Source organism: Pelophylax lessonae (genome assembly GCF_965119305.1).
Source record: "Pelophylax lessonae genome assembly, chromosome: 1".
Taxonomy (NCBI): domain Eukaryota; kingdom Metazoa; phylum Chordata; class Amphibia; order Anura; family Ranidae; genus Pelophylax; species Pelophylax lessonae.
In genome coordinates, this window is record NC_138768.1 from 317660770 (window position 1) to 317685828 (window position 25059).

At 43.2% G+C, this 25059-nt stretch overlaps 1 protein-coding gene across 2 annotated transcripts in view; it reads left to right on the top strand.

Annotated features, from left to right (window-relative positions):
• Nucleotides 1-25059, top strand: part of CHD8 (chromodomain helicase DNA binding protein 8) — a 203247-nt gene that overhangs the window by 114270 nt on the left and 63918 nt on the right. For both annotated transcript variants that reach the window (XM_082243977.1, XM_082243978.1), the window contains exons 8-21: nucleotides 2509-2577; nucleotides 2672-2727; nucleotides 2803-3004; nucleotides 3585-3722; nucleotides 3808-3929; nucleotides 8595-8838; nucleotides 10498-10674; nucleotides 10776-10919; nucleotides 11262-11517; nucleotides 13555-13765; nucleotides 21975-22170; nucleotides 22708-22875; nucleotides 22989-23171; nucleotides 23527-23637. In XM_082243977.1, the coding sequence (XP_082100103.1) occupies nucleotides 2509-2577; nucleotides 2672-2727; nucleotides 2803-3004; nucleotides 3585-3722; nucleotides 3808-3929; nucleotides 8595-8838; nucleotides 10498-10674; nucleotides 10776-10919; nucleotides 11262-11517; nucleotides 13555-13765; nucleotides 21975-22170; nucleotides 22708-22875; nucleotides 22989-23171; nucleotides 23527-23637 (2277 nt within the window). The remainder of the gene's footprint in view (nucleotides 1-2508; nucleotides 2578-2671; nucleotides 2728-2802; nucleotides 3005-3584; nucleotides 3723-3807; nucleotides 3930-8594; nucleotides 8839-10497; nucleotides 10675-10775; nucleotides 10920-11261; nucleotides 11518-13554; nucleotides 13766-21974; nucleotides 22171-22707; nucleotides 22876-22988; nucleotides 23172-23526; nucleotides 23638-25059) is intronic.

Sequence of the window (25059 nt, forward strand, 5' to 3'; positions counted from 1 at the left end):
GCAGATACTCCTCCGGAGAATCGAGGCAAAAGGGATCCTGGTCATCCTAGTGGCCCCAGACTGGCCTTTCCGATCTTGATACACAGATCTAGTACAGCTAGTTGCCGATGTCCCTTGGAGACTCCCTCTCAGAGAAGATCTTTTAGCTCCATGGCTGATCTTGCATCCTGCTTTAGTCCCTTGCTTTACCAGCTTGGTTTTTAAGCCAGGTGCTTAAGGATAGAGGGGTGTCTGAATCTGTGATTCCTATGCTTTTAAAAGCTAGAAAATCTACTTCTAGGAAGACTTATCATGGGGGGGGGTTTCTCTGTGTTTCTTTTCAGTGTCGTGTTTTGGAGTTCCTCCAAAAAAGGTGTAGATCAGCGTTTGGCCTTGGGTACCATCAAAGGCCAGATTTCGGCCCTGACGATTTTCTTTCGATGCCCGTTGGCCACAATTTTCTTGATTCACACTTTTGTTCAGGGGGTCTGCCACCTGGCCCCCCTGATGAGGTCTCCATTGCCTCTATAAGACCTCAATTTGGTGCTGTCTGTTCTTCAGAAGATATTGAGCTTCCTCTGCTTGCTTTGTCACAGAAAGTAGCCTTCTTGGTGGCTACTACTTCTGCATGAAGGGTGTCTGAGTTGGCTGCTTTGTCTTGTCGTTCAACTTACCTGGTGGTTCACAGAGACAAAGTGGTGCTTCGTCCCTGCCAGTCGTTCCTTCTTAAGGTCGTCTGGTTTCCATTTAAATGAATATATTGTGTTGCCTTCCTTGTGCCTTAAGCCTAAGCACCCTTAAGAGATTGCCCGAACCACATCCAAAGAATATAAGGCAATCAGGGTGTACCTGGCCATGACTGAGTCATTCCGCGAATCAGATTGCCTGTTTGTCCTTACAGATGGACCCGTAAAGGGCTGGCTATGTCTGCTGCGACCGTTTTCAGATGGATCAGGCAGACGGTGGTGCAGGCCTATTCCATGGAGGGTCAGGATCCTCCTTTGCCTGTTAAGGCACAATTCTACGAGGACGCTTAGTTCCTCTTGGGCCTTCCATCATCAGGCGTCATTGGTGCAGGTTTGCAAGGCAGCTACCTGGTCGTCCGTGCACACTTTAACAAAATTTTATAGGGTGGATGTGTTGGCATCTGTGGATGCTGCCTTTGGATGCAAGGTTATGCAGGCCGCTGTTGGAGGGGATTAGTCCTCTTTGAGGATGTATTTTTTTTTTGTCAGGTGAGCTCCAGTTGGTTCATGGTTGAGCTCCGGTTTTCCCTGGTTGGCTCCGTTTTAGTCTTTGGGAAGTGTGTTTTATTGCTGTGTTCTTCCCACCCCTCATGTTGACACTGCTTTGGGATGTCCCAAGGGTCAAGAAGATATGGAGCTGTGTCCGTCAATGAATGAAAAAGAGAACTGGATTTTTCTTACCATAAAATCCTTTTCTCTGATGTTTGAGGGAAACCGCACTCACCCCTCTATTGAGGTTGGTTATGTTATTCTGACACTGCTTGTTACAAAAGTGAAGACCTATAGCAGGAAGGAGTATACCCTCTGGGACTGCCCTATAGGCATAGTCAAACTTTTTTTCCACCTAGTGTCCTACTCCTGTAGGGGGCAGCATAACCAAAGGGTCAAGAAGATATGGAGCTGTGTCTTTCATTGAACATCTGAGAAAAGAATTTTACAGTAAGACAAAAATCCAGTTTTTTGACGATGTCCTTTTTAGGCTTTAGTTGTGTTTTTAGTTAAAGCACTTTAGAAATGTCAGTAGTTTTCTCCTGTTATTATTCTGTGAGCAATGTGCATGTGATTTTGAACTTATGCATGTAAACCTAACATGGTACAAGTGGTACCTTCATAATCTGCTCCCTCTTGTCTAAACACTCTCCTGGCTGCTGAAGTGTGTAGAGAGCTGTGACTCATGAATGTCTTATGAAGATCAGAGGTGTCTTTGATAGTATGGCTTCACAGTCTGTATACTACGTAAAGTGGCAGCACCCAGTGGGTAAATAACTGGGTCTTTGGGGACAGACCAGAGTTTTTTTTTTAACCAGCTTTAGGCCCCTTTTACACTGGATTTCCAATGAGGTCCACCTGTCTGTTTTTCAGGTCCGCCTTTCTGTTTTACTTATCAGAAGGTCCATGCATCCCTACGGGCAGGTGTCCATTTACACCCACCTACCTCTGAGTCTGATTGGGTCCGCTAAAAAAAAAAAAATGGATGGGGACTCCTCCGTGGAGTAGGTGGAGCAGATTGAAGGTAGTGGGTGTGAGTGAACAGAGAAGTCTGTTTACTCCCAGCCACCCATAGAGCAGAGTGGGCTCTGCCCATGTCCACTCTGCAGATACTGAGCATACACAGATGTGTCATCCGTCCGCTTTGTTTCGGCAAAGAACCTGTGAGCTGATCCCCCTGCTGATCGAAACCGAATCCGCCCCGCTTGGAAGGGGCCTAATAGTTTTGTATTTGGTTTCTGTAAGCATTGACATAGGAAAGGAATGATCCCTTTTTTTTTTTTTCCCCCAAAAGGAAAACCCAAGTGAAGAAGATGCTGCAATTGTGGATAAAATACTTTCTATGCGCATAATTAAGAAAGAGGTAAGGAAAATCTAGACCCAACTGATCCCTCCAATATTCTCTAATGAGCCATAACAAGGTTAACCTTTCATTACTGATTTTACTCATGATTTAGCTACCTTCCGGGATTTATTTTGATGCAGAAGAATATTTTGTCAAGTATAAGAATTAGTAAGTATCTTTCTATTGATTGTTTGCCTCCATACATATGATTAAATTGCTGATCTGTATACTCCGTGGTTTTAGCTCCTATCTGCACTGTGAATGGGCAACTATTCAGCAGCTCGAGAGAGATAAACGCATTCACCAGAAGCTCAAGAGGTTTAAAACCAAGATGGCTCAGATGCGTCTTTTACTACCGGAGGATGAGGAGCCCTTTAATCCAGACTATGTTGAAGTGGATCGAATCCTGGATGAATCTCATAGCATTGATAAGGACAATGGGGAAGTTAGTCTGATATTTTTTTAAATAAATGTATATTTTTTTCTGTGTGCATGTTTTTGTCCATATAGTGCAAAGTAAACAAATCTTTACAAGGTAAAGAACCTAGAAGTGTTTTGTATACTATTACATCATTTCTTTGAAAATACCAATACTTGGTAAATGTTTTCATATAGCTCCATATTTTGTGGCCCATGTTATTTTAAGTGTACATCTAGTCCAAAGTAAGGGCTGCTCAGGTTTATATTGAGGTCTCTGTCCCCAGTACAGAGATTCATTTTCTCAATTTGCCTTGGTTACCTTTATCACCAAGACAGCAGGGGAGGGGGAAACCTAAAATTTAAGAGCTGTCCCTGAAACTACAGAGAAGGGGGAACAACTTCCAGTTGGGACACTTGTTCCAGTAACCACTAACTGAAGAGTTTTCTTGTTTTCTTCTTGCTTTCAATTGCTATTGTGTTTCCCAGATAAGAAGTGAAATTAAAATGTTCCCATTAGGCCATGGCATACAAAAAAACCCAAAAAGGGGTGGTGGTGGTCTGAGCAATTCAAATTGTAAGCTAATCCTGCTGCTTCTCTTTTGCAGCCTGTGGTGTATTATCTTGTGAAGTGGTGCTCCCTACCCTATGAAGACAGCACCTGGGAACTTAAGGAGGATGTAGATGAGGGAAAGATTGAAGAGTTCAAAAGAACTGAGTCCCGACTGCCAAATCTCAAACGTGTGGTATGTGTCAGGTTGTGAAATATTTTTGATCTTCACCTGTACAAAACATGGGTTACCTAATTCTATTGCATCTCTACCTCTCAAGGCTCGGCCTGCAGCTACATCTTGGAAGAAGTTAGACCAGACTCGGGAATACCAAAACAATAACCAGTTAAGAGAATACCAGCTCGAGGGAGTCAATTGGCTGCTGTTTAATTGGTACAACAGGTGAGAAGAGATAGCAATTATGCTAAAAATGTGTGTTTTTATATAGGTGAACTGATGACCATGCAAAATCCAGTGACCTTTGTATCAAATGAGCTTTAATTTAGTGTACAAAATACATGTATTATTGATTGAAGTAGTTTATTCAAATGAAGACATTACGTCTCTCACATTGAAGGATTTAGGTTGTGTCATTGACAGTTGTCATGGATGCAACCTTTTTGGGTTTTGACTATTTGGTCCCTCGATTGGCCGGTCTGTATCGCATCACAGGAACGCACAGGAGTCACATCACGGCACATAGAAGAAGTTCCTTAACCACTTTCCTATTTGGCACTTTTACCCCCCTTCCTGCCCAGCCCGATTTTCAGCTTTCAGCGCTGTCGAACTTTGAATGACAATTGCACAGTCATGCAACACTGTACCCAAACAAAATTTTTAACATTGTTTGTTTTCACACATATAGAGCTTTTTTTTTTTTTTGGTGGCATTTAATCACCACTGGGTTTTTTATTTTTTTTGCTAAATAAACAAATTCTAATAAATGTGGGAACAACAAAATTTATAATGAACATATACTGGAAAGCCACTGAAAAATCTAGTGAATATTTAAAATGAACACGCACACTAAGAGCAGTTTTGATAAAAGGCATAAAGCAAAACTTTACTGGACATCAAAATACATAAAGCTTCTTACACCTAAAAGTTACCATAAATATTACAAGACTCAAGCATACACTCCTATTCCCAATATCCCAAAGAGAGGTCAAATAATACTTAACTCTGGCAACAGCTTGTACTAGAAATCTGGAACAGGACAGTGAGGCAGTTTTTTTGCTGCATCCTTTCCGTCCACAGCTCCAAAAAGAGAACCCCCCCCCCCTCCCATCCTATTGACTCTATTTATAGTCCACCAGAGACCACCCACAGGATGTGGTCATTCCTTTTGACCACTCACAGGTCGTTTTTTGTGAGCGATGTCCGCAAGACACGGTTGCACTTCCCCCAAAACCACATGGTCAAATGGATATGCGGCAGCCATCTTTACACACAACGTCGAAGCTCACTAAACCACCTGTGGGTGAGCGATATTACACATGTATGGGAACATTTGTGGTGAATCAGTTAAAAAATAGCCACAACTGATACAAGAATAAAGACCGAAATTTATTTAAAAATTATAAAAAACTTTTTCATTGTTATAAAATTTTGCAAACAGGTAATTTTTCTCCTTCACTGATGGGGCTCCACTCGTGTGCACTGGTAGCTGGCACTGATTGGCAGCACTGTTGGGACTGCTCTGATAATCAGGACACTAATCATCACTGTGCATGTCCCTATTACACAAGCCGGTCAGCGTGAGGAAAGGAGTGGCGATAACCAGTTTTGTTTACATCTGTGATTGGACACAGCTCATCACGTGATAAAGGGCTGCTAATTGGCTCTTTACCGCAGTCTGTGATCAGCAGTGTCCAGAGGATATTGCATGTACATGGTCCGCCGCCTGCACCCCACAGAGGGCATACAGCGGGTGCAATCGCAGGATATATATCTATCTCTATCTCTAATATAATATAATAAAATTTTTATTTTATTATTATTTTTTTTAGTTTATTTCTGCTTTTAATGCCTAGGTTTGCCAGCAGCAACCTGTTTTAAGCTGTGACCCTGTTCTATCGCACACTGACTGATTGTGAAGGGCTATTATAAGGTATTAGATAACTACGGCAGTTGATGACTTGGTCATAGAGGGTTTAAAACTCATGCCTGCAGTTGTGAGCTGCAGAATGGATGGATTGTTGCCTCCTATCTGCCTGTTGGTAAGCATGAGTAGGACACTTTGGCTAAAGCTTTGTTATGCGGAGCTTGCGTTTAAAAATTGCTTAATCTGCATGATTTTTAAAGAACGCCTCTTTCATTCCCTATGAATGCCCTAATGGTATCTGAATTTGGTTCTTTTAATGCTTCAAAAACGGCCATTTGAACCTCTTAGGGATGTTTCCTTTTCATCTCTTGCCCATAAGGTAGCAATTTTGTTGCCATCACCCCAGTGCAAGTGTCTGAGCTGGCTCCCTTATCCTGTAAAAAACCCTTTCTTGTCTTGCACAAGCATAAGGCAGTGTTAGGCCCAGAACTTCCTTCCTACCGAAGGTAGATGGGACCTCCCATCTTAAGAATATTATTCTTTTGTTCCTCTGTCTGGCTGCATTTAATCAAAGATTTCCCTCTATTTCCTGGATCTAGTTTGAGCTATGAGAGTCAATTTCACAGCTCTACTTCCTTCAGAAAGATTGATTCTCTTTGTCATTGCTGAAGGTTCCCATAATTATGAACACGCTTTCTGAACCGCATTTGCTGGTGGCTGAGGCAGGACGTTGTTCAAACTTATGGTCTCAAGCATAGAATGATAGAAGCATATAATGCTACCCTTTCCTGTTAAGGCACACTTTACTCTATCTCCTGGGCTTTTTGGCATCAAGCTACTTTTTTTTTCAATTTGTTATTCTGCCACCTGTTCTTTTGTTCATGTTTTCATGTTTTACCAGGTGAGTGTTTAGGCCTTATCTGATGCCAGTTTTTTGGTTTGCTGTCCTTCAGGTGCATCTTTGAGCTGTAGACATTCCCCAGTTCAGAGTTCAGTTGTTTTTTGTTGGCCTGGAAGGGTTTGCTGTTGCCCACCCTCAGACTGCTTTTGGACCTACCAACATTTTTACTTCCTGCCCCCTCCCTATGCATAGGAAAGAAAATTGGATTTTTTTGTACCTTCCATAAAATGCTTTTCTTGGGATCCTTGAGGAACACGGGTCCAACCTATCTGTTACAGGTGCTCATAAAATTAGAATATCATCTAGTTAATTTCAGTAATTTAATTAAAAAAGTGAAACTCCTATATTTTATGTAGATGCTTTACGCACAGTGTGATATTTCAAGCATTTTTCTTTTTTTTTTTTACACTGACTGTGGAAACTTCACACTGGACCTCATGCAACTTGGATTCTGTGCCTCTCCACTCTTTCTCCAGACTCTGGGACCCTCATTTCCAAATGAAATGCAACATTATCCACAGTCCGTGATGATTTGGGGAACCATGTCATCTGCTGGTGTTGTTCCACTGTGTTTTATCAAGGCTAAAGTCAGTGCAGCCCTTTACCAGGAAATTCTAGCACACCTAATGTTTCCCTCTGGTGACCAGCTTCATGGAGATACTGATTTATTTTCCAGCAGGACTTGGCACCTGCCCACATTTCTAAAAGTTCCAATACCTGGTTTAATGATGATGGTATTACTGTGCTTGATTGGCCAGCAAACTCGCCTGACCTAAACCCCATAGAGAATCTGTGGGGTATTGTCAAGAGGAAGATGAGACACCAGACCCAACAATGCAGGCAAGCTAAAGGCTGCTATCAAAGCAACCTGGGCTTCCATAACACCTTAGCAGGGCCACAGGCTGATTGCCTTCATGCCATGCCACATTGATGCAGTAATTCACGTAAAAGGAGCCCGGACCAAGTATTAACGTGCAAACTATACTGTACTTTTCAGTAAGCCAACATTTCTGTATTTAAAATTTTTTTTTTTTTTTTTTTTTTTACTCACCATAAAATCTCTTGTGCTTTGAGGAACATAGCCCTTAGCCCTTTTACTACCAGTATACTTCAGTTTTGTGGTCAAGCAGTACCAGGTATGAGCGTACAGGTGCATCTCATTAAATTAGAATATCATCAAAAAGTTAATTTATTTCAGTAATTCAATTTCAACAGTGAAACTCATCATTTATATAGATGCGTTACACATGGAGTGATATATTTCAAGTATTTCTTTCTTGTAATTTTGATGATTATGGCTTACGGCTAGTGAAAACCCTAAATTCAGTATTTCAGAAAAATAGATTACGTCAGACCAAGAAAAAAAAAAAAAAAAAAGGATTTTTAATATAGAAATGTTTGCTTACTGAAAAGTATGTCCAAGTATTTTTTTAATAAAATGAAAGAAAAAAAAAAATGGAAAATGGAGTAGAAAAATAAAATTTCCTCAGTTTATTGCTCTCTACCGTGGATTTCCTTCACTTTCAGTCCCTAAGTGAGACTTTGTTCAATGAAATTATCATTGTCCATCTGATGGCATAGCTCTGAAATCTATTTTGTTATGTCTCTTAACTTCTGAATATGTATTAGTGTTTACATCTACAAACGGAATTCCATTTAGTTTGTTTACAACAATGTGTATCATTAATAATTGCCATGTCTTATTGATTTATTTTGCTCTATGCTGCTGATTTGCAGCCACCTCCTGTACACATGCATACATTTTATGACTGCATGGTATTTCTTGGAGTGGGTTTCCTGAGGGTAACGACAATGGATCGTCCCTACATGATGCGTGTTTTAGTCTCCATCAGAAGTCTGCATGCCAGGGTGACAAGGCAGGAGCATAATTTTGGCCACAGAGCAGGATAGTGTGTTGTCACCTATAAAAGGTTTAGTATCTGAGCAAAGATCATTATGGTGGGATCGTGAAGTGTTCTTTATTGACAGCCTCAGATTTAAAAAGACTGAAACTGACTTTTAAAAATGTGACTAATTGGGCTGATGTAAAAGACCATGCTGTTGTAAGCTTTAGTAACCATTCTGACGACAAATTACTTTAATATAAATTTTGTCCCTGCAGGCAGAACTGTATTCTGGCTGATGAAATGGGTTTGGGCAAGACGATCCAGTCGATCACATTTCTGCAGGAAGTGCATAATGTTGGGGTGCAAGGTCCTTTCTTAGTGATTGCTCCTCTTTCCACTATTACCAACTGGGAAAGGGAATTTGCTAGCTGGACTCAAATGAACACCATTGTTTACCATGGCAGCTTGGCCAGCCGACAAATGATCCAACAGTATGAGATGTACTGCAAAGACTCAAAGGTCAGTTGTGTGCACCGTGTAGCTGAAGTATTCACTCAGAGAATTCTCAAGGCTGTTAAACAGAAATTTTGTTGATGAGAAAAAAAGGCAAAACTATTTTCTCTAAATGATGCTTGGTGTTCACTGCTTCTAGGATAATTAAGTTCTTAGTTCAAAGAACCTTAAAGAAGTAAAATCTGCCCCTTTTTTTTTTTTTTTTTTCTTACTTCCCTTGCCTGCAAAGTAAATGCATAATGTGCTAGTATGTGTCCATCTTCACCCGTCTCCTTCTGTCTTCGCCCGTCTCCATCTTCGCCCATACTCCTGGACAAAGCCACATGATGTCACTACCTCGCATTCGCTGGTCACGGCACAGGGCTCTTAAGGAAAGGCATGGGCGGCTTTTCCTTCAGAGCGCATGCGCCAATGACATCGGCTGCATGCAATGTAAATATCTCGTAAACGGTGCAAGTTTAGGACATATTTACAGTACCTAGAGGTAAGCCTTTTATAGGTACAAATTTTAAAGGTATCTTAACAACCACTTTAAGGTGGAGTTTAACTTTTTTTTTTTTTTTTCTTTTTAAACTTTATTTAAAAGTACTCCTCTCCCCCTTATGCATTATTTTTATATATATATATATATATATATATAGGGGGTTGCCTCTTTTTCTGCCTGGGCCAGATTAATGCAACACCTGCTCTCCTGCTTGAAGCCTTTTGGGATACCTAGATCTTGCATCCCGGGAGGCTTCAGGGCTTTGTAGTGCGCATGCACGGTCAGCATTATTATGAAGCCCGCTGCATTGACCCTGAAGAGATAGCTGCCCACCTGACTTTGCAAAAAGATGGCTGTGTAGGACCTAGAGAATGGTGGCCTTCAACGGGACATTGCTGCATTTGCTGGACAAGTGAGTATACTAGTCCATCTCAGCCCACCATACCAGATAAGGAGGGATAATAATACATTTAATCCCTGGGGGTAATGTTCCTCTTTAAAGCAATGTTCCAGCCTCCCCCTCCAAAAATTAAGTCAGCAGCTACACATACTGTAGTTGCCGACTTTTAATACTAGGACACTTACCTGTCCTGGAGTCCAGCGATGTCGACACCGCAGCCGATGTTTACATCGGCTGTTGGGTGCTGCCGCTGCCATTGCCTTTGCCGGTGAGGGAACACGGCAGTGAAGCCTTACAGCTTCACGGGTGGCTCTCTGTTGCGTATGCGCGCTGCGCATTTTGATTGGCTCGGCGGTGGGGGAAGGAGGAGGGGGCCAAACTTCTGAGGGACGGCGCCGTCTCCTGGAAGTGGGGAATGGATACCTGTCAAAAACAGGTACTCTTTCCCCCCTGAAAGGTGACAAATTTGGCCCCGGAGGGGGGGGGGGGGGGAGAGAAAGCAAATTAGCGGAAGTTCCACTTTTGGGTAGAACTCCGCTTTAAGCTTCACTCTCTGTTGACTATATGCCCCCCTCCACAGAAAGCAGGAGTCCAGTTTAGGTAGTCCTTTTTTATACTAGCTAGGTGAATCCTATGCAAACTGCCCAGACTTTACCCCATTGATTGAGCTTGGCTCTTTTTATTTATCGATCTATAATGTGTCAAGTGATTCGGTCTATCATTTCTTTGATAGCACTAACCTCTTACTTTTTTTTTTTTTTTTTTTTTTTTTTTTTGTTAGGGTCGTCTTATTCCTGGAGCCTACAAGTTTGATGCTTTAATCACCACTTTTGAGATGGTGCTTTCTGATTGCCCCGAACTACGTGAAATTGAATGGCGCTGTGTCATTATTGATGAAGCTCATCGTTTGAAAAACAGAAACTGTAAGCTTTTGGACAGCTTAAAGCACATGGATCTAGTGAGTTTAAAACTGTAATATAAAAAATTTAGTTTTTTTCCCCAATTTTCTATAATGAATTGTGAATATAACAAACTGTCTAATTACTTGGAATTTTGTAGGAACACAAGGTCCTCTTGACTGGGACACCGTTACAGAACACTGTGGAGGAGCTGTTTAGCTTGTTACATTTCCTGGAGCCTAGTCAGTTTGCCTCTGAAGCAGAATTTCTGAAGGATTTTGGAGATCTTAAAACTGAGGAGCAGGTACTTTGACATCAACATAGCCATCCACTGAAACTGATCTACAGTATGTACAATATATTTTCATATTCCCGTCCACATATTTGATGGCCATTAGTCTTCCCTTCGCTGCTTGCTATTGACAACATTTCTAATTTTTTAGTAATTTCCCTCAGGAACACCTACGTTTGCAGTGCTCAGACTGTATAATCAAAAAATAATCTTTTTATCCATGGTGGCGATTTTTGATTCACAATAAATCAGAACTCCTAGCTGTTGTTTTTAGTTAAAACTAATTTTGGAAGCAAGCAGAAAATGTGTACACGACTGTAAGGAACTTCTTTTTCCCCTCCATGTCATTCTCAGGTGCAAAAGCTGCAAGCCATCCTAAAACCTATGATGCTAAGAAGGCTAAAGGAAGATGTGGAGAAGAATCTTGCACCTAAACAAGAGACTATAATTGAAGTGGAGTTAACAAACATTCAGAAGAAATACTATAGGGCCATCCTGGAAAAGAACTTTTCCTTTCTTACCAAGGGAGCTAGTCAGTCCAATACTCCCAACTTGCTTAACACCATGATGGAGCTTCGCAAGTGCTGCAACCATCCTTATCTCATTACTGGTATGAGACCATTCAATACACGTGTGTGTGTGTGTGTGTGTATATGTATATGTGTATATATGTATGTATGTGTGTATGTATGTATGTATGTATGTATGTATGTATGTATGTATGTATGTATATATATATATATATATATATATATATATATATATATATATATATATATATATATATATATATATATATATATGTATGTGTATATATATATATATATATATATATATATATATATACAGTGGGTACGGAAAGTATTCAGACCCCCTTAAATTTTTCACTCTTTGTTATATTGCAGCCATTTGCTAAAATCATTTAAGTTCATTCTTCTTCCTCATGAATGTACACATAGCACCCAATACTGACAGAAAAACACAGAATTGTTGACATTGTTGCAGATTTATTAAAAAAGAAAAACTGAAATATCACATGGTCCTAAGTATTCAGACCCTTTGCTGTGACACTCATATATTTAACTCAGGTGCTTTCCATTTCTTCTGATCATCCTTCAGATGGTTCTACACCTTCATTTGAGTCCAGCTGTGTTTGATTATACTGATTGGACTTGATTAGGAAAGCCACACACCTGTCTATATAAGACCTTCCAGATCACAATGCATGTCAGAGCAAATGAGAATCATGAGGTCAAAGGAACTGCCTGAAGAGCTCAGAGACAGAATTGTGGCAAGGCACAGATCTGGCCAAGGTTACAAAAAGATTTCTGCTGCACTTAAGGTTCCTAAGAGCACAGTGGCCTCCATAATCCTCAAATGGAAGACGTTTAGGACGACCAGAACCCTTCCTAGAGCTGGCCGTCCGGCCAAACTGAGCTATCGGGGGAGAAGACCCTTGGTGAGAGAGGTAAAGAAGAACCCAAAGATCACTGTGGCTGAGCTCCAGAGATGCAGTCAGGAGATGGGAGAAAGTTTTAGAAAGTCAACCATCACTGCAGCCCTCCACCAGTCGGGGCTTTATGGCAGAGTGGCCCAACGGAAGCCTCTCCTCAGTGTAAGACACATGAAAGCCCTCATGGAGTTTGCTAAAAAACACCTGAAGGACTCCAAGATGGTGAGAAATAAGATTCTCTGGTCTGATGAGACCAAAATAGAACTTTTTGGCCTTAATTCTAAGCGGTATGTGTGGAGAAAACCAGGCACTGCTCATCACCTGTCCAATACAGTCCCAACAGTGAAGCATGGTGGTGGCAGCATCATGCTGTGGGGGTGTTTTTCAGCTGCAGGGACAGGACGACTGGTTGCAATCGAGGGAAAGATGAATGCGGCCAAGTACAGGGATATCCTGGACAAAAACCTTCTCCAGAGTGCTCTGGACCTCAGACTGGGCCGAAGGTTTACCTTCCAACAAGACAATGACCCTAAGCACATAGCTAAAATAACGAAGGAGTGGCTTCACAACAACTCCATGACTGTTCTTGAATGGCCCAGCCAGAGCCCTGACTTAAACCCAATTGAGCATCTCTGGAGAGACCTAAAAATGGCTGTCCACCAACGTTTACCATCCAACCTGACAGAACTGGAGAGGATCTGCAAGGAGGAATGGCAGAGGATTCCCAAATCCAGGTGTGAAAGACTTGTTGCATTTTTCCCAAAAAGACTCCTGGCTGTATTAGATTAAAAGGGGGCTTCTACTAAATACTGAGCAAAGGGTCTGAATACTTAGGACCATGTGATATTTCAGTTTTTCTTTTTTAATAAATTTGCAACAATGTCAACAATTCTGTGTTTTTCTGTCAGTATGGGGTGCTATGTGTACATTCATGAGGAAGAAGAATGAACTTAAATGATTTTAGCAAATGGCTGCAATATAACAAAGAGTGAAAAATTTAAGGGGGTCTGAATACTTTCCGTACCCACTGTATATATATATATATATAATTTTCCTTGGTTTCACATACTTGCTAATGCTTATTTATTTTATTCATCCATGTATAACTGATTTTGAAGGCTTTAAATATTTTTTTTTTTTTGGCCTGAAGGTCTACTTTATTTGTTAATCCTGTTGATTTTTTTTTTTGACTAGGAGCGGAAGAAAAGATAATGTTTGACTTCCGTGAAGCGACACCAGTGATTCCTCTTGACTTCCACTTGCAAGCAATGGTGCGCTCTTCTGGAAAATTAGTTCTAATAGACAAACTTCTACCCAAACTTAAAGCTGGAGGGCATAAGGTTCTCATCTTTTCCCAAATGGTACGGTGCTTGGATATATTAGAGGATTATCTCATTCAGAAAAGGTAAATAATTCAGCCCTGTACACCATATATATGTTAAAGCCCGTGTTTTTAGTAAGTTATCTAGCTCTCCCTCTCTCTGTGCTTTAGAAAATTGTCAGATAATTTATAAGTTGTATGTGGCAAGTTTTAACCCATTTCAATTAACTTTTCCAATGTTCCTTTAACCTTCAAAATCCAAGCCAAGGGTTGTTCTTTTTTCTTGGTAGCCCTGTACTATGTATTACATACATACTTGTTATGATTTTTAACTGATTTTCGCTTGATAAATTCCTAAAATAGCTTTTTTCTTTTCTTGACCCTTGGGTTTATGCTTTCCCCTACAGGAGAAGTACTCTAGGCGAAAAAAAGTTTGACTACGCCTATAGGGCAGTCCCAGGGGGTATAATCCCACTTCCTGCCATAAGTCTTCAGTTTTTTTTTCTACCTAGTCAGGAGTGAGGACCTAGTTCCTTGCTGGGATCTCTGGTCCTAGCATTGTTTTCCTTTTTAAACTGAATTATTTTTTCTTTTATTATTTTCTGTTCCTGTGAGAACTACAGTCAACTGCTGGACTGGGCGACGGACTGGATATCCTAGATCCTTACGGTCTTCCTAGTCTGGCCAGCGTGCGCGACCGGACCTTAGCTCCGCAATAGGTTGGCTGCAACATAGCCCCACTGAACGGGGGCTTGCCGGTGAGTTAAACTCCTCGTGAGGACGCATAGCCCTGGTCACGACCTGAGTCGCAGCATGCCTCTGGCCCACAGCACCCCCATTCCAAGATGGTGCGGTGGTCTGCCTGGAATGGTGCCTGCCTGGTCCAAGGTGTGGTGAGTAGTGTCCCCCCTCCCTTCTGGTTTTTCGGGATGGACGTGTGCCCCTCCCTGGGTTGGTTGGACCCTCGAGTACCCTTCCTTCCCTCATGTTGCTCCCCCTCACTATCAGGGTCCCTCTGCGGACCACCCCCCATTCACCCATGCTTAGTTCCCCTCCCGGGCATCCATGCCTGTTTTTTCTGTTTAAGGATGTCTAGTGGGTGCTGTGGGGGGGGTCGCGCCAACAAAACACGTTTTTTGGGGGAGATTGTCCTGGTGGGGGTCCCTAGCGGGGTCCCCTCTTACTGTCCAAGTGTACCTGGGGGTCCCGGGAGCCGCGTGTTGCCGCCATTTTGTCATGGATGACTGCATGTATATTCAGCCTTTTTTCTTGCGGGCCTCTACTGGCAATTCTTGGACTTCCTCTTTTTGAGAACCACATGGCGTGCAGCCTGGCTCTCTGACTCTGCATCGAAGGAGTGGGTGCTAAATTGCTCCCTCTCTCTGCTTATAGGTATTTGGTGTGCTGGGACTAGTGGTGCAGCGGTGGGGGGAATTAACAGCAATTTTTACACTTTTTTCTAGCGGTTCTCCGGTTAACTATGGAGTCCCTGGAGCACGTGTCGCCACCTGACCCCCCTCTCGGAGGCTGCGGGGTCCTCTGGGTCCCAGTCTTCTTTGTCTGTTATGATGGCAGTCCTGCAGTCACTGGTGTCCAAAGTAGATATGGCCCTCCAAAATAGGACAAGCAAAAAGCGTTGATTTGGCCGCCGCGGATGCAAGTCACCCTACTGGGTCCGCGTCCACGCACCCTGAGTGCTCTGATAGTGACGATAAATCCTTTTCCACTACAGCAGCACATAAGGCGCTGGTGAATGCGCTGATTGTATCAGTGTGGGAAACTGTGGAATTGGAGGACGTGGCTACTGCTGCGTTGACTGTGCCGGTGCAGTTTGGTACCCGCAGAGCCTCCAAAGCAGCAAAGGTGTTTCCCTTTCACGCCTATTTCGACATTAATGTCGCGAGTCAGTGGGGTTCCCCCAAACACACTGTCGGGGTCCCTAAACGTTACGCTAGAAGGTATCCTTTTGAAGAGTCCCTGTTAAAGAAACTGACAGTTTCTCCTGTGGTGGACTGGCAGGTTTCCAGATTCAATAAAGCCACCCTTCTCCTGGTGGAGGACTCACCGTCCTTTAAGGACCCTTTTGACAACAAGAGAGCTGAATCTCTGGTCCAATAACTTTTTACCATAGCCAGTTCCATTCTTCAGCCGGTTTTGCCATATCCTTGGTTTCCCAGACCTTAACGGAATGGGCTAAGCTCCTGTGCCAGGATTTGGAAGGTGGCCAACCTCCTCCTGAACTGGCAGACCAGTTGGTCCAGGGGATGCAGTATATCTGGGATGCCTCTCTGGATGCGGCCTCCTTAGCCTGTAGGGTGTCTGTAACAGCGGTGATTCTTCGCCACAGTATATTGCTGAAACACTGATCTGCGGACCAGTCTTCCAAGAAGGTATTGACTGATCTCCCTTTTGTAGGAGACCGCTTGTTCAGAGCTTTAGTAAGACCCTTAATGATCTCTTCCATGGAAGTATGAGTACTCTGCTTCCACATACTACCAGGAGCAAAGAGTCTTGTCCCAAACGTGGCCCTTTCTTCTCGGCCCATAAGCGATCCTTTCGTCCCTCAGGATCTAAGGACCAGGGATCAAAATCCACCTGTAACCCCGCAGGGGGTTCCAAATGGCCCTGGCCTGTTAAGTTGAGAGCGGGCTCCTCGGGACCGCAGACAAGCCCGCTTCTGCCTGAAGGGGCGCCCTCACCCGTATCTGGGGTGGGGGGATGTCTTTGCTTCTTTCCGGATCTGTGGACCTCCTTGATTCAAAACAAATGGGTCCACGAGTTGTTTCAGTCCTGTTACAAGATCGAGTTCCGGTCCTTGCTTCCGGCAAGGTTCCTCCCTTCCAACCTGCGTTTGGCCCCAGATCGCCTATGAGGTCTTCTTGGGTCGGTACAGGATCTGCTTTCACAAGGGGTCATTGTACCGGTTCCGGAATCGGAACACTTTCAGGGATTTTATTCAAACCTTTTTCCTGTTCCAAGGAAGAAAGGCAAGGTCCGTCCAAGTTTAGACCTCAAGGCCTTGAACCGCTTTTGTGCGGGTTCATAAATTTCTACTGGAGTCTATTCGCACGTTAGTGGCATCCCTTCATCAGGGGGTTTTCCTGGCCTTATCAATATCAAGGACGCTTGCCTTCATATCCCAATATACAGTGGGTACGGAAAGTATTCAGACCCCCTTAAATTTTTCACTCTTTGTTATATTGCAGCCATTTGCTAAAATCATTTAAGTTCATTCTTCTTCCTCATGAATGTACACATAGCACCCCATACTGACAGAAAAACACAGAATTGTTGACATTGTTGCAGATTTATTAAAAAAGAAAAACTGAAATATCACATGGTCCTAAGTATTCAGACCCTTTGCTGTGACACTCATATATTTAACTCGGGTGCTTTCCATTTCTTCTGATCATCCTTGAGATGGTTCTACACCTTCATTTGAGTCCAGCTGTGTTTGATTATACTGATTGGACTTGATTAGGAAAGCCACACACCTGTCTATATAAGACCTTCCAGATCACAATGCATGTCAGAGCAAATGAGAATCATGAGGTCAAAGGAACTGCCTGAAGAGCTCAGAGACAGAATTGTGGCAAGGCACAGATCTGGCCAAGGTTACAAAAAGATTTCTGCTGCACTTAAGGTTCCTAAGAGCACAGTGGCCTCCATAATCCTCAAATGGAAGACGTTTGGGACGACCAGAACCCTTCCTAGAGCTGGCCGTCCGGCCAAACTGAGCTATCGGGGGAGAAGAGCCTTGGTGAGAGAGGTAAAGAAGAACCCAAAGATCACTGTGGCTGAGCTCCAGAGATGCAGTCAGGAGATGGGAGAAAGTTGCAGAAAGTCAACCATCACTGCAGCCCTCCACCAGTCGGGGCTTTATGGCAGAGTGGCCCAACGGAAGCCTCTCCTCAGTGTAAGACACATGAAAGCCCGCATGGAGTTTGCTAAAAAACACCTGAAGGACTCCAAGATGGTGAGAAATAAGATTCTCTGGTCTGATGAGACCAAAATAGAACTTTTTGGCCTTAATTCTAAGCGGTATGTGTGGAGAAAACCAGGCACTGCTCATCACCTGTCCAATACAGTCCCAACAGTGAAGCATGGTGGTGGCAGCATCATGCTGTGGGGGTGTTTTTCAGCTGCAGGGACAGGACGACTGGTTGCAATCGAGGGAAAGATGAATGCGGCCAAGTACAGGGATATCCTGGACAAAAACCTTCTCCAGAGTGCTCTGGACCTCAGACTGGGCTGAAGGTTTACCTTCCAACAAGACAATGACCCTAAGCACACAGCTAAAATAACGAAGGAGTGGCTTCACAACAACTCCGTGACTGTTCTTGAATGGCCCAGCCAGAGCCCTGACTTAAACCCAATTGAGCATCTCTGGAGAGACCTAAAAATGGCTGTCCACCAACGTTTACCATCCAACCTGACAGAACTGGAGAGGATCTGCAAGGAGGAATGGCAGAGGATCCCAAAATCCAGGTGTGAAAGACTTGTTGCATCTTTCCCAAAAAGACTCCTGGCTGTATTAGATCAAAAGGGGACTTCTACTAAATACTGATCAAAGGGTCTGAATACTTAGGACCATGTGATATTTCAGTTTTTCTTTTTTAATAAATCTGCAACAATGTCAACAATTCTGTGTTTTTCTGTCAGTATGGGGTGCTATGTGTACATTCATGAGGAAGAAGAATGAACTTAAATGATTTTAGCAAATGGCTGCAATATAACAAAGAGTGAAAAATTTAAGGGGGTCTGAATACTTTCCGTACCCACTGTATGTCAGGCATCAGCGTTAACTTTGCTTCACCGCGGGCGAGGCGCACTATCAGTTTGTGGCGTTACCCTTTGGTCTAGCCTCTGCTCCTCCGGTGTTCATAAAAGTTTTGGCCCCGGTGTTAGCATTGCTAAGGCAGAAGGGGATTGTGGTACTGAGGTACTTGGACAACCCCCTTCTTAAAAGACAGCCTGGACATTTTGGTGCGAACCCTGCAAGAGTTCGGATGGAATCTGAATTTCCAAAAATCTGTTCTGGTCCTGTCCACCAAGCTGGACTATCTGGCCCTGGCCCTGGACACGGCCTCAGCCCGGGTGTTTCTTCTGGAGGTGAAACTCCAAAAGTTGCAGGATGCGATACGGCTCCTGTTGTCCGACCGGCGGTCATTTCTTGTATGCAAGTGCTGGGCTTGATGGTCTCCACCTTCGAGGGGGTTCTGTTTGCTCAGTTCCGTACCAGATTTTTGCAAAGAGATTCTTGCCAAATAGAACAAGAGCCCACAGTCTCTAGACAATCTGATCCTGTTGGGCCAGGGTACGAGGGGATCCCTGATCTGGTAGCTTTGCTCTCTGATGCTTCGACATGGAAAATCCTTTCTCCCCCTGTACTGGATGGTGGTCACCACCGATGCCAGCCTGTCCGGGTGGGGAGGTGTTTTGGGCACAGATTGAGCTCAGGGGGTTTGGACTGAAGGAGTCCAGCCTGCCGAACCTTATCCTGGGAATTCGGGCAATCAGGCTTTTCCTGACCCAATGGATAGTTCGTCTGCAGGGGCACCCGGTAAGGATTCAATCAGATAATGCCATGGCATATGTCAATCAAGGGGGCACCAAAAGTGTCCTAGCGGCCCGGGAAGTAGCCGGTATGCTAAGGTGGGCAGAACGGTTTGTTCCAGCCATCTCTGCTGTGCAGATTCCAGGGGTAGAAAATTGGAATGTAGACTACCTCAGTTGGAAGGCAGACGTTTGATCAGGGAGAATAGTGTAGGAGGTGTTTAATCAACTGCGTCTCTGGTGGGGGATAGCTGATGTGGACTTGTTGGCCTCTCGTCTCAACAGGAAGGTGCAGAGCTTTGTAGCAAGGTCTCGGGATCCTCTGGCTGACACCACAGACACTCTGGTGGCTCCTTGGGGCCGGTATCGTCTGATGTACGCATTTCCCCCGATAACTCTTCTGCCAAGACTCCTGCGAAAAATCGAAGCGGAGGGGTTTCTAGTCATCCTAGTGGTTCCGGACTGGCCTCGCAGGTCGTGGTATGCAGACCTAGTGCGGCTGGTCGCCGATGTCCCTTGGAGGCTTCCTCTCCGAGAAGATCTGTTAGCTCAAGGACCGGTCTTCCATCCTGCTTTACAGTCGCTGGCTTTAACAGCTTGGCTGTTGAAAGCCAGGTGCTGAATGCTAAAGGGGTGTCTGAATCAGTGATTCCTATGCTGTTTAAAAGCTAGAAAATCTACTTCTAGGAAGATTTGAGTCTGGAGGGTGTATATTGCTTGGTGTTAGTCTCGGGGGTCTCTCTCCATTCCTTTTCAGTGTCTCGTGTTTTGGAGTCTCTAAAGAGGTGTAGATCAGCGTTTGGCCTTGGGTACCTCCATGGGACCTCAATTTGGTGCTGTCGGGTCTTCAAAAACCACCTTTTAAAAATATTCTGTCACAGAAGGTAGCCTTTTTGGTGGCTATTACTTTGGCGTGCAGGGTGTCCGAGTTAGCTGCGTTGTCTGTCTTTTTGTTCACCCTATCTGGTGGTTCACAGAGACAAAGTGGTGTTTCCTCCCTGCCAGTGGTTCTTTCCTAAAGTCGTCTCTGGCTTCCATTTTGTATGAAGACACTGTGTTGCCTTCCTTGTGTCCTAAGCCTAAGCATCCTAAAGAGATTGCCTTACATTCTTTGGACGTGGTTTGGGCAATCGGGGTGTACCTGGCCGTGACTGAGGTTGTTCAGAAAATGGGATTCTCTTTTTGTGCTTACAGCGAGACCCTGTAAGGGGCTTGTTGCCTCTGCTGCGATGATTTCTAGATGGATCAGACAGATGGTGGTGCAGGCCTATGCCATGAAGGGTCAGGATCCTCCTTTTCCTGTTAAGGCGCATTCTACGAGGGAGCTTAGTGCTTCTTGGGCCTTCTGTCATCAGGCATCGGTAGTGCAGGTTTGCAAGGCGGCCACCTAGTCGTCCGTGCACACTTTCACAAAATTTTATAAGGTGGATATGTTGGCATCTGCAGATGCTTCTTTTGGCCGCTAGGTTTTGCAGGTTGCTGTTGGAGAGGATTAGTCAGGTGAGCTCCAGTTGTTCCTGGTTGAGCTCCTGTTTTACCTGGTTGGCTATGTTTAGCCTTTGGGCAGTGTGTTTTCTTTGTGTTCTCCTCCCCACCCCCCCTTCATGTTGACACTGCTTTGGGACATCCCAAGGGTCAAGTAGATCTGGAGCTGTGTCCGTCAATGAATGAAAGAGAAAACTGGATTATTGTCTTACCATAAAATCCTTTTCTCTGATGTTCATTGACGGACACAGCACCTGCTACTTTATTGAGTTGTGTTTTATGTTCTTCAGACACTGCTTGTTACAAAACTGAAGACCTGTAGCAGGAAGTCAGAGTATACCCCTATAGGCATATTTTTTTTCTTCTGTCTAGTGTCCTTCTCTCCTGTACGGGGCAGCATTACACCAAGGGTCAAGAAGATCTTGAGCTGCGTCCGTCAATGAACATCAGAGAAAAGGATGTTAGGGTAAAGACAAAAATCTAGTTTTTGCAGCTTACCAATCAGTAGATATGGTGGCTGCATTAGTTTTCTTGTTTTAGGCTTTTTTCCCCTCTGTTTTTACCTTGTGATCTGGCCAGTAACACACCTCCTGTATTAGAGTGCCCACATTCTGGATGAATTAGCACAGGGGGCACCTTTGGACAGAATCATTGTCAGTCTGAGGGAAGGAAAGTGTAAGATGTACTAGTAGATTTAAACACACTAACAAATTGAAGCCAAACTCCAGCTAAGACTTTACAAGAAAACTTTTTTCCTTTTTGGGATAAAAGTTTAACATGAATAAAAGCTGATCATTCTATGGACCCCTGCTAGTGTTAAATGGTTTGTTTTATCTCTGTATCTGCTACATTGTGCTTGAGTGCTTGTTCATTTGAAAAACAGACTTGTTGGCCAGATCACCATATGGAAATAGAAAAAACAGCCTAAAAGAAAACAATTGCAGTCACATTTTAAGAAATGGTAAGCTGCAATGTAATGTTTGCTTTTTAGGTTTAATAGCACTTTAAAGCCCACACCTCTCATCGCAAGCATTCTCATACGCAGATTGGTAATAGGAAGAAAACGAGGGGTGTGTCCAACCAGACTAGAGTGATCTGGCCAGGATGGTGAACCTCCGGTGACTATGGATTCATAGTCCTAATTTTACATGTTTGTCTGAAATATATATCATGTGTGCTTTAAATGGGGGGTTTGGCTTGCATTTTATTTCATAAGACTTAAATTTCAATTTACTTTTTATTTAAAACCTAGATATCTTTATGAAAGAATTGACGGTAGAGTGCGTGGTAATATGCGCCAAGCGGCAATTGATCGATTCAGCCGCCCAGACTCTGATCGATTTGTGTTCTTGCTGTGTACTCGAGCTGGTGGGCTGGGGATCAACCTCACCGCTGCAGACACTTGTATCATCTTCGACTCGGACTGGAACCCTCAGAATGACCTTCAGGTATAAGCGGATATTCCTGTGCTATATCTTTGTCACACTCCTTTTCTCTTTCTTGTATAGAACTGCAATGAAGTACCTGAAATTACTATGGTAACAGTAGCTAGCTTATAGAAGAAAACCCAGCAAGCACTGCATCCAAACATGCCATGTAACATAATCCCAAAACTGTTCCTTTTTTGTTTGAAGGCTCCTCGTTCCTATTTTAGGAACTTACGGGGTGGGGTGTAAACTGTGTGTAGACCCTCTACTTCATGTAATACCTGGACAGACCCCAAAAAAACTCTGCTTTTAGATGCTGAAGAAGTACCACTATTCTGTGTAACCTGTACTATCTGCATGAAAAAAGCAAGTTGTTGTGATAACCTGAGTTTAAACATTTTTTAATTATTGATTTTGGCAAGTCCAGATGAAACCAGATTTGTTGCTGGCTGTGCTTGTTGCTCGTAACTTGCATCTGTAAGATCTAGTTCACTTTCCAAGTTTTTCTAATTGTTTTCAAGTCATTTATGTAAGCTGATTGACTTTTCTTGTGTTCAGGCACAAGCACGTTGTCACCGGATTGGTCAGAGCAAGGCTGTTAAGATTTACAGGCTGATCACCAGAAACTCCTACGAAAGAGAGATGTTTGACAAGGCCAGCTTGAAGTTGGGACTGGACAAGGCTGTGCTCCAGTCTATGAGTGGACGGGACAACCACCTGAGTGGGGTGTGTATAATATTTATTAAAGATGAGCGGCGACCGGAAACTATAGTTATTTTGGAAATTCTAGAAGCTCGATAAATAACTTAATTTATTAAATGGCCATTCATTTTCTACAGCCCATTCAGCAGTTTACAAAGAAGGAGATTGAAGACTTGCTACGGAAAGGTGCTTATGCAGCCATCATGGATGAAGATGATGAAGGCTCCAAGTTTTGCGAGGAAGATATTGATCAAATTCTAATGAGAAGAACAACCACCATAACAATAGAGTGTGAAGGCAAAGGTTCCACCTTCTCCAAGGTAGGTATCTGTTACAGCTGTAACATAGATATAGTATATGTTTCTTTCATATTTTTTTTTTTTTATATATATATATATATATATATATATATATATATATATATATATATATATATATATATATATATATATATATAAAAAAAAAGTAGTAAATACATAACATATTTTGTGGATGGTATATTACAATTAATCATAAAGTACTTGGGTGGGTTTCTCAGGTACCGTTTACTCACATACTCATATAGTGCCTATGCTTAAAGGCAAAGTTATGCATTTTCCTTAAAGTAAATTTTGAGAATTTCTTTCTTATTTTTGTTTTTTGCTAACATTTTCTTCATTTTCTTCTTTGTATCAGGCAAGTTTTGTAGCATCTGAAAACAGGACAGACATTTCATTGGATGATCCGAACTTCTGGCAAAAGTGGGCGAAAAAAGCAGATTTAGATCTAGATCTGCTTAACAGTAAGGTGAGTTTAAGTATCATTGTAATTTTTTGCTAGATAATTCAGTGATATTAACAGTGATATTTAATAAGGGGTCACAGAGTGCAGAAACAGACCATTAGGCCCCTTTCACACAGGCGGACCGTTCAGATCTGCCTGTCAGTTTTTTTGGCGGATCTGAACGGTCACCCCATGCATCTCTATGGTGCATCAGATGTCAGCGGAGACATGTCCGCTGACATCGATCCGTCAAATCTGGACGGATGGAAACACTATTTTCCATCCGTCTATCGGATCGGATGAGAAAGGACAGACGGTCCATTCTCATCCGATTCCCCCGTAGAGATGCATGGGGACCTGACAGCTGTGTCTGATTCTTTTTTTTTTTTTTTTTTTTAAATGGAAGAAAAATAGAGCTTTGATTAGTTTAAAAAAACGGATGATGACGGATGTGGATGTAAACTAATGTAAATGAATGATCATCCATTTACATCCGTTTTTCCATAGAGATGCATTGATGTTCGTTTTTTTCATCCGTCAACGGATGGATGAAAAACAGACGAACGGACAGCATGTGTGAAAGGGGCCTAACACAGATTTAGCCAGATTTGCGAACAATATTTAAGAGAAATAGGCCTTTTGTGTACATAGAAAAAGTCTTAGATCTTTCAGTTTAGCTCTTGAAAAATGGGAACCACAGGCTGTGTCAGAGCGTTCCCCATGGTGGGGGGGGGGGGGGGGGCACTGTCAGATTTGGCAGCAAATTGTCCAGGGTAACCAGTGCCCTGGTGTTTCTTGGCATGGTGCCTTCTCATCTTACTTGGAGAGCTGTTACCAGCATAAGTCACTACATTTGTCAGCAGACCATGTCTCAACGGTGGCAGAGAGGAGAGAATTTGGGGGGTAAGGGGTCCACAGATACTTTCAGGTAGGGAGAAACCTGGGCACAGCCTCTGTGCAATAAATCCCCTAGGGGTTTGTTTCTTCCATACAGCTCTGACTCCCCACCTATATGGTATCTTCGCTACTTTCTTTGTGACAAGTGAGGCATGCTCCTCTACTGTCGCTGGGGTGCAGCAGCAGCTTTCTGGATTACTTAGCAGCTTTAACTGCCTTGTTTGCAATTGGAAGCATTCCCCCTCGCTGGTAACGTAGTAGACATCAGTGGATGGTGAAGTACAGGAATAAAGACCTCAGCAGAAGGGGATGCAAAAAGATCCTCATCCAAGAACGGTAAACTTGAAGAACCCCTGGGTCAGAGTTTATCGTAGACCCAAAAGGGTTTCGTCAGTTTTCTTGCAGAAGTTGTCTGGAGTAATTTTGAGTTTACGAGTTTACCACTTCCCACACCACAAAAAGCACTGCAGAAACCGATCAAAAGCAGACTACATAGTGTGAGCCAGGCCTTAGTCTTGGTTTACACTTATGCAGGTTGTGGTTAATGCG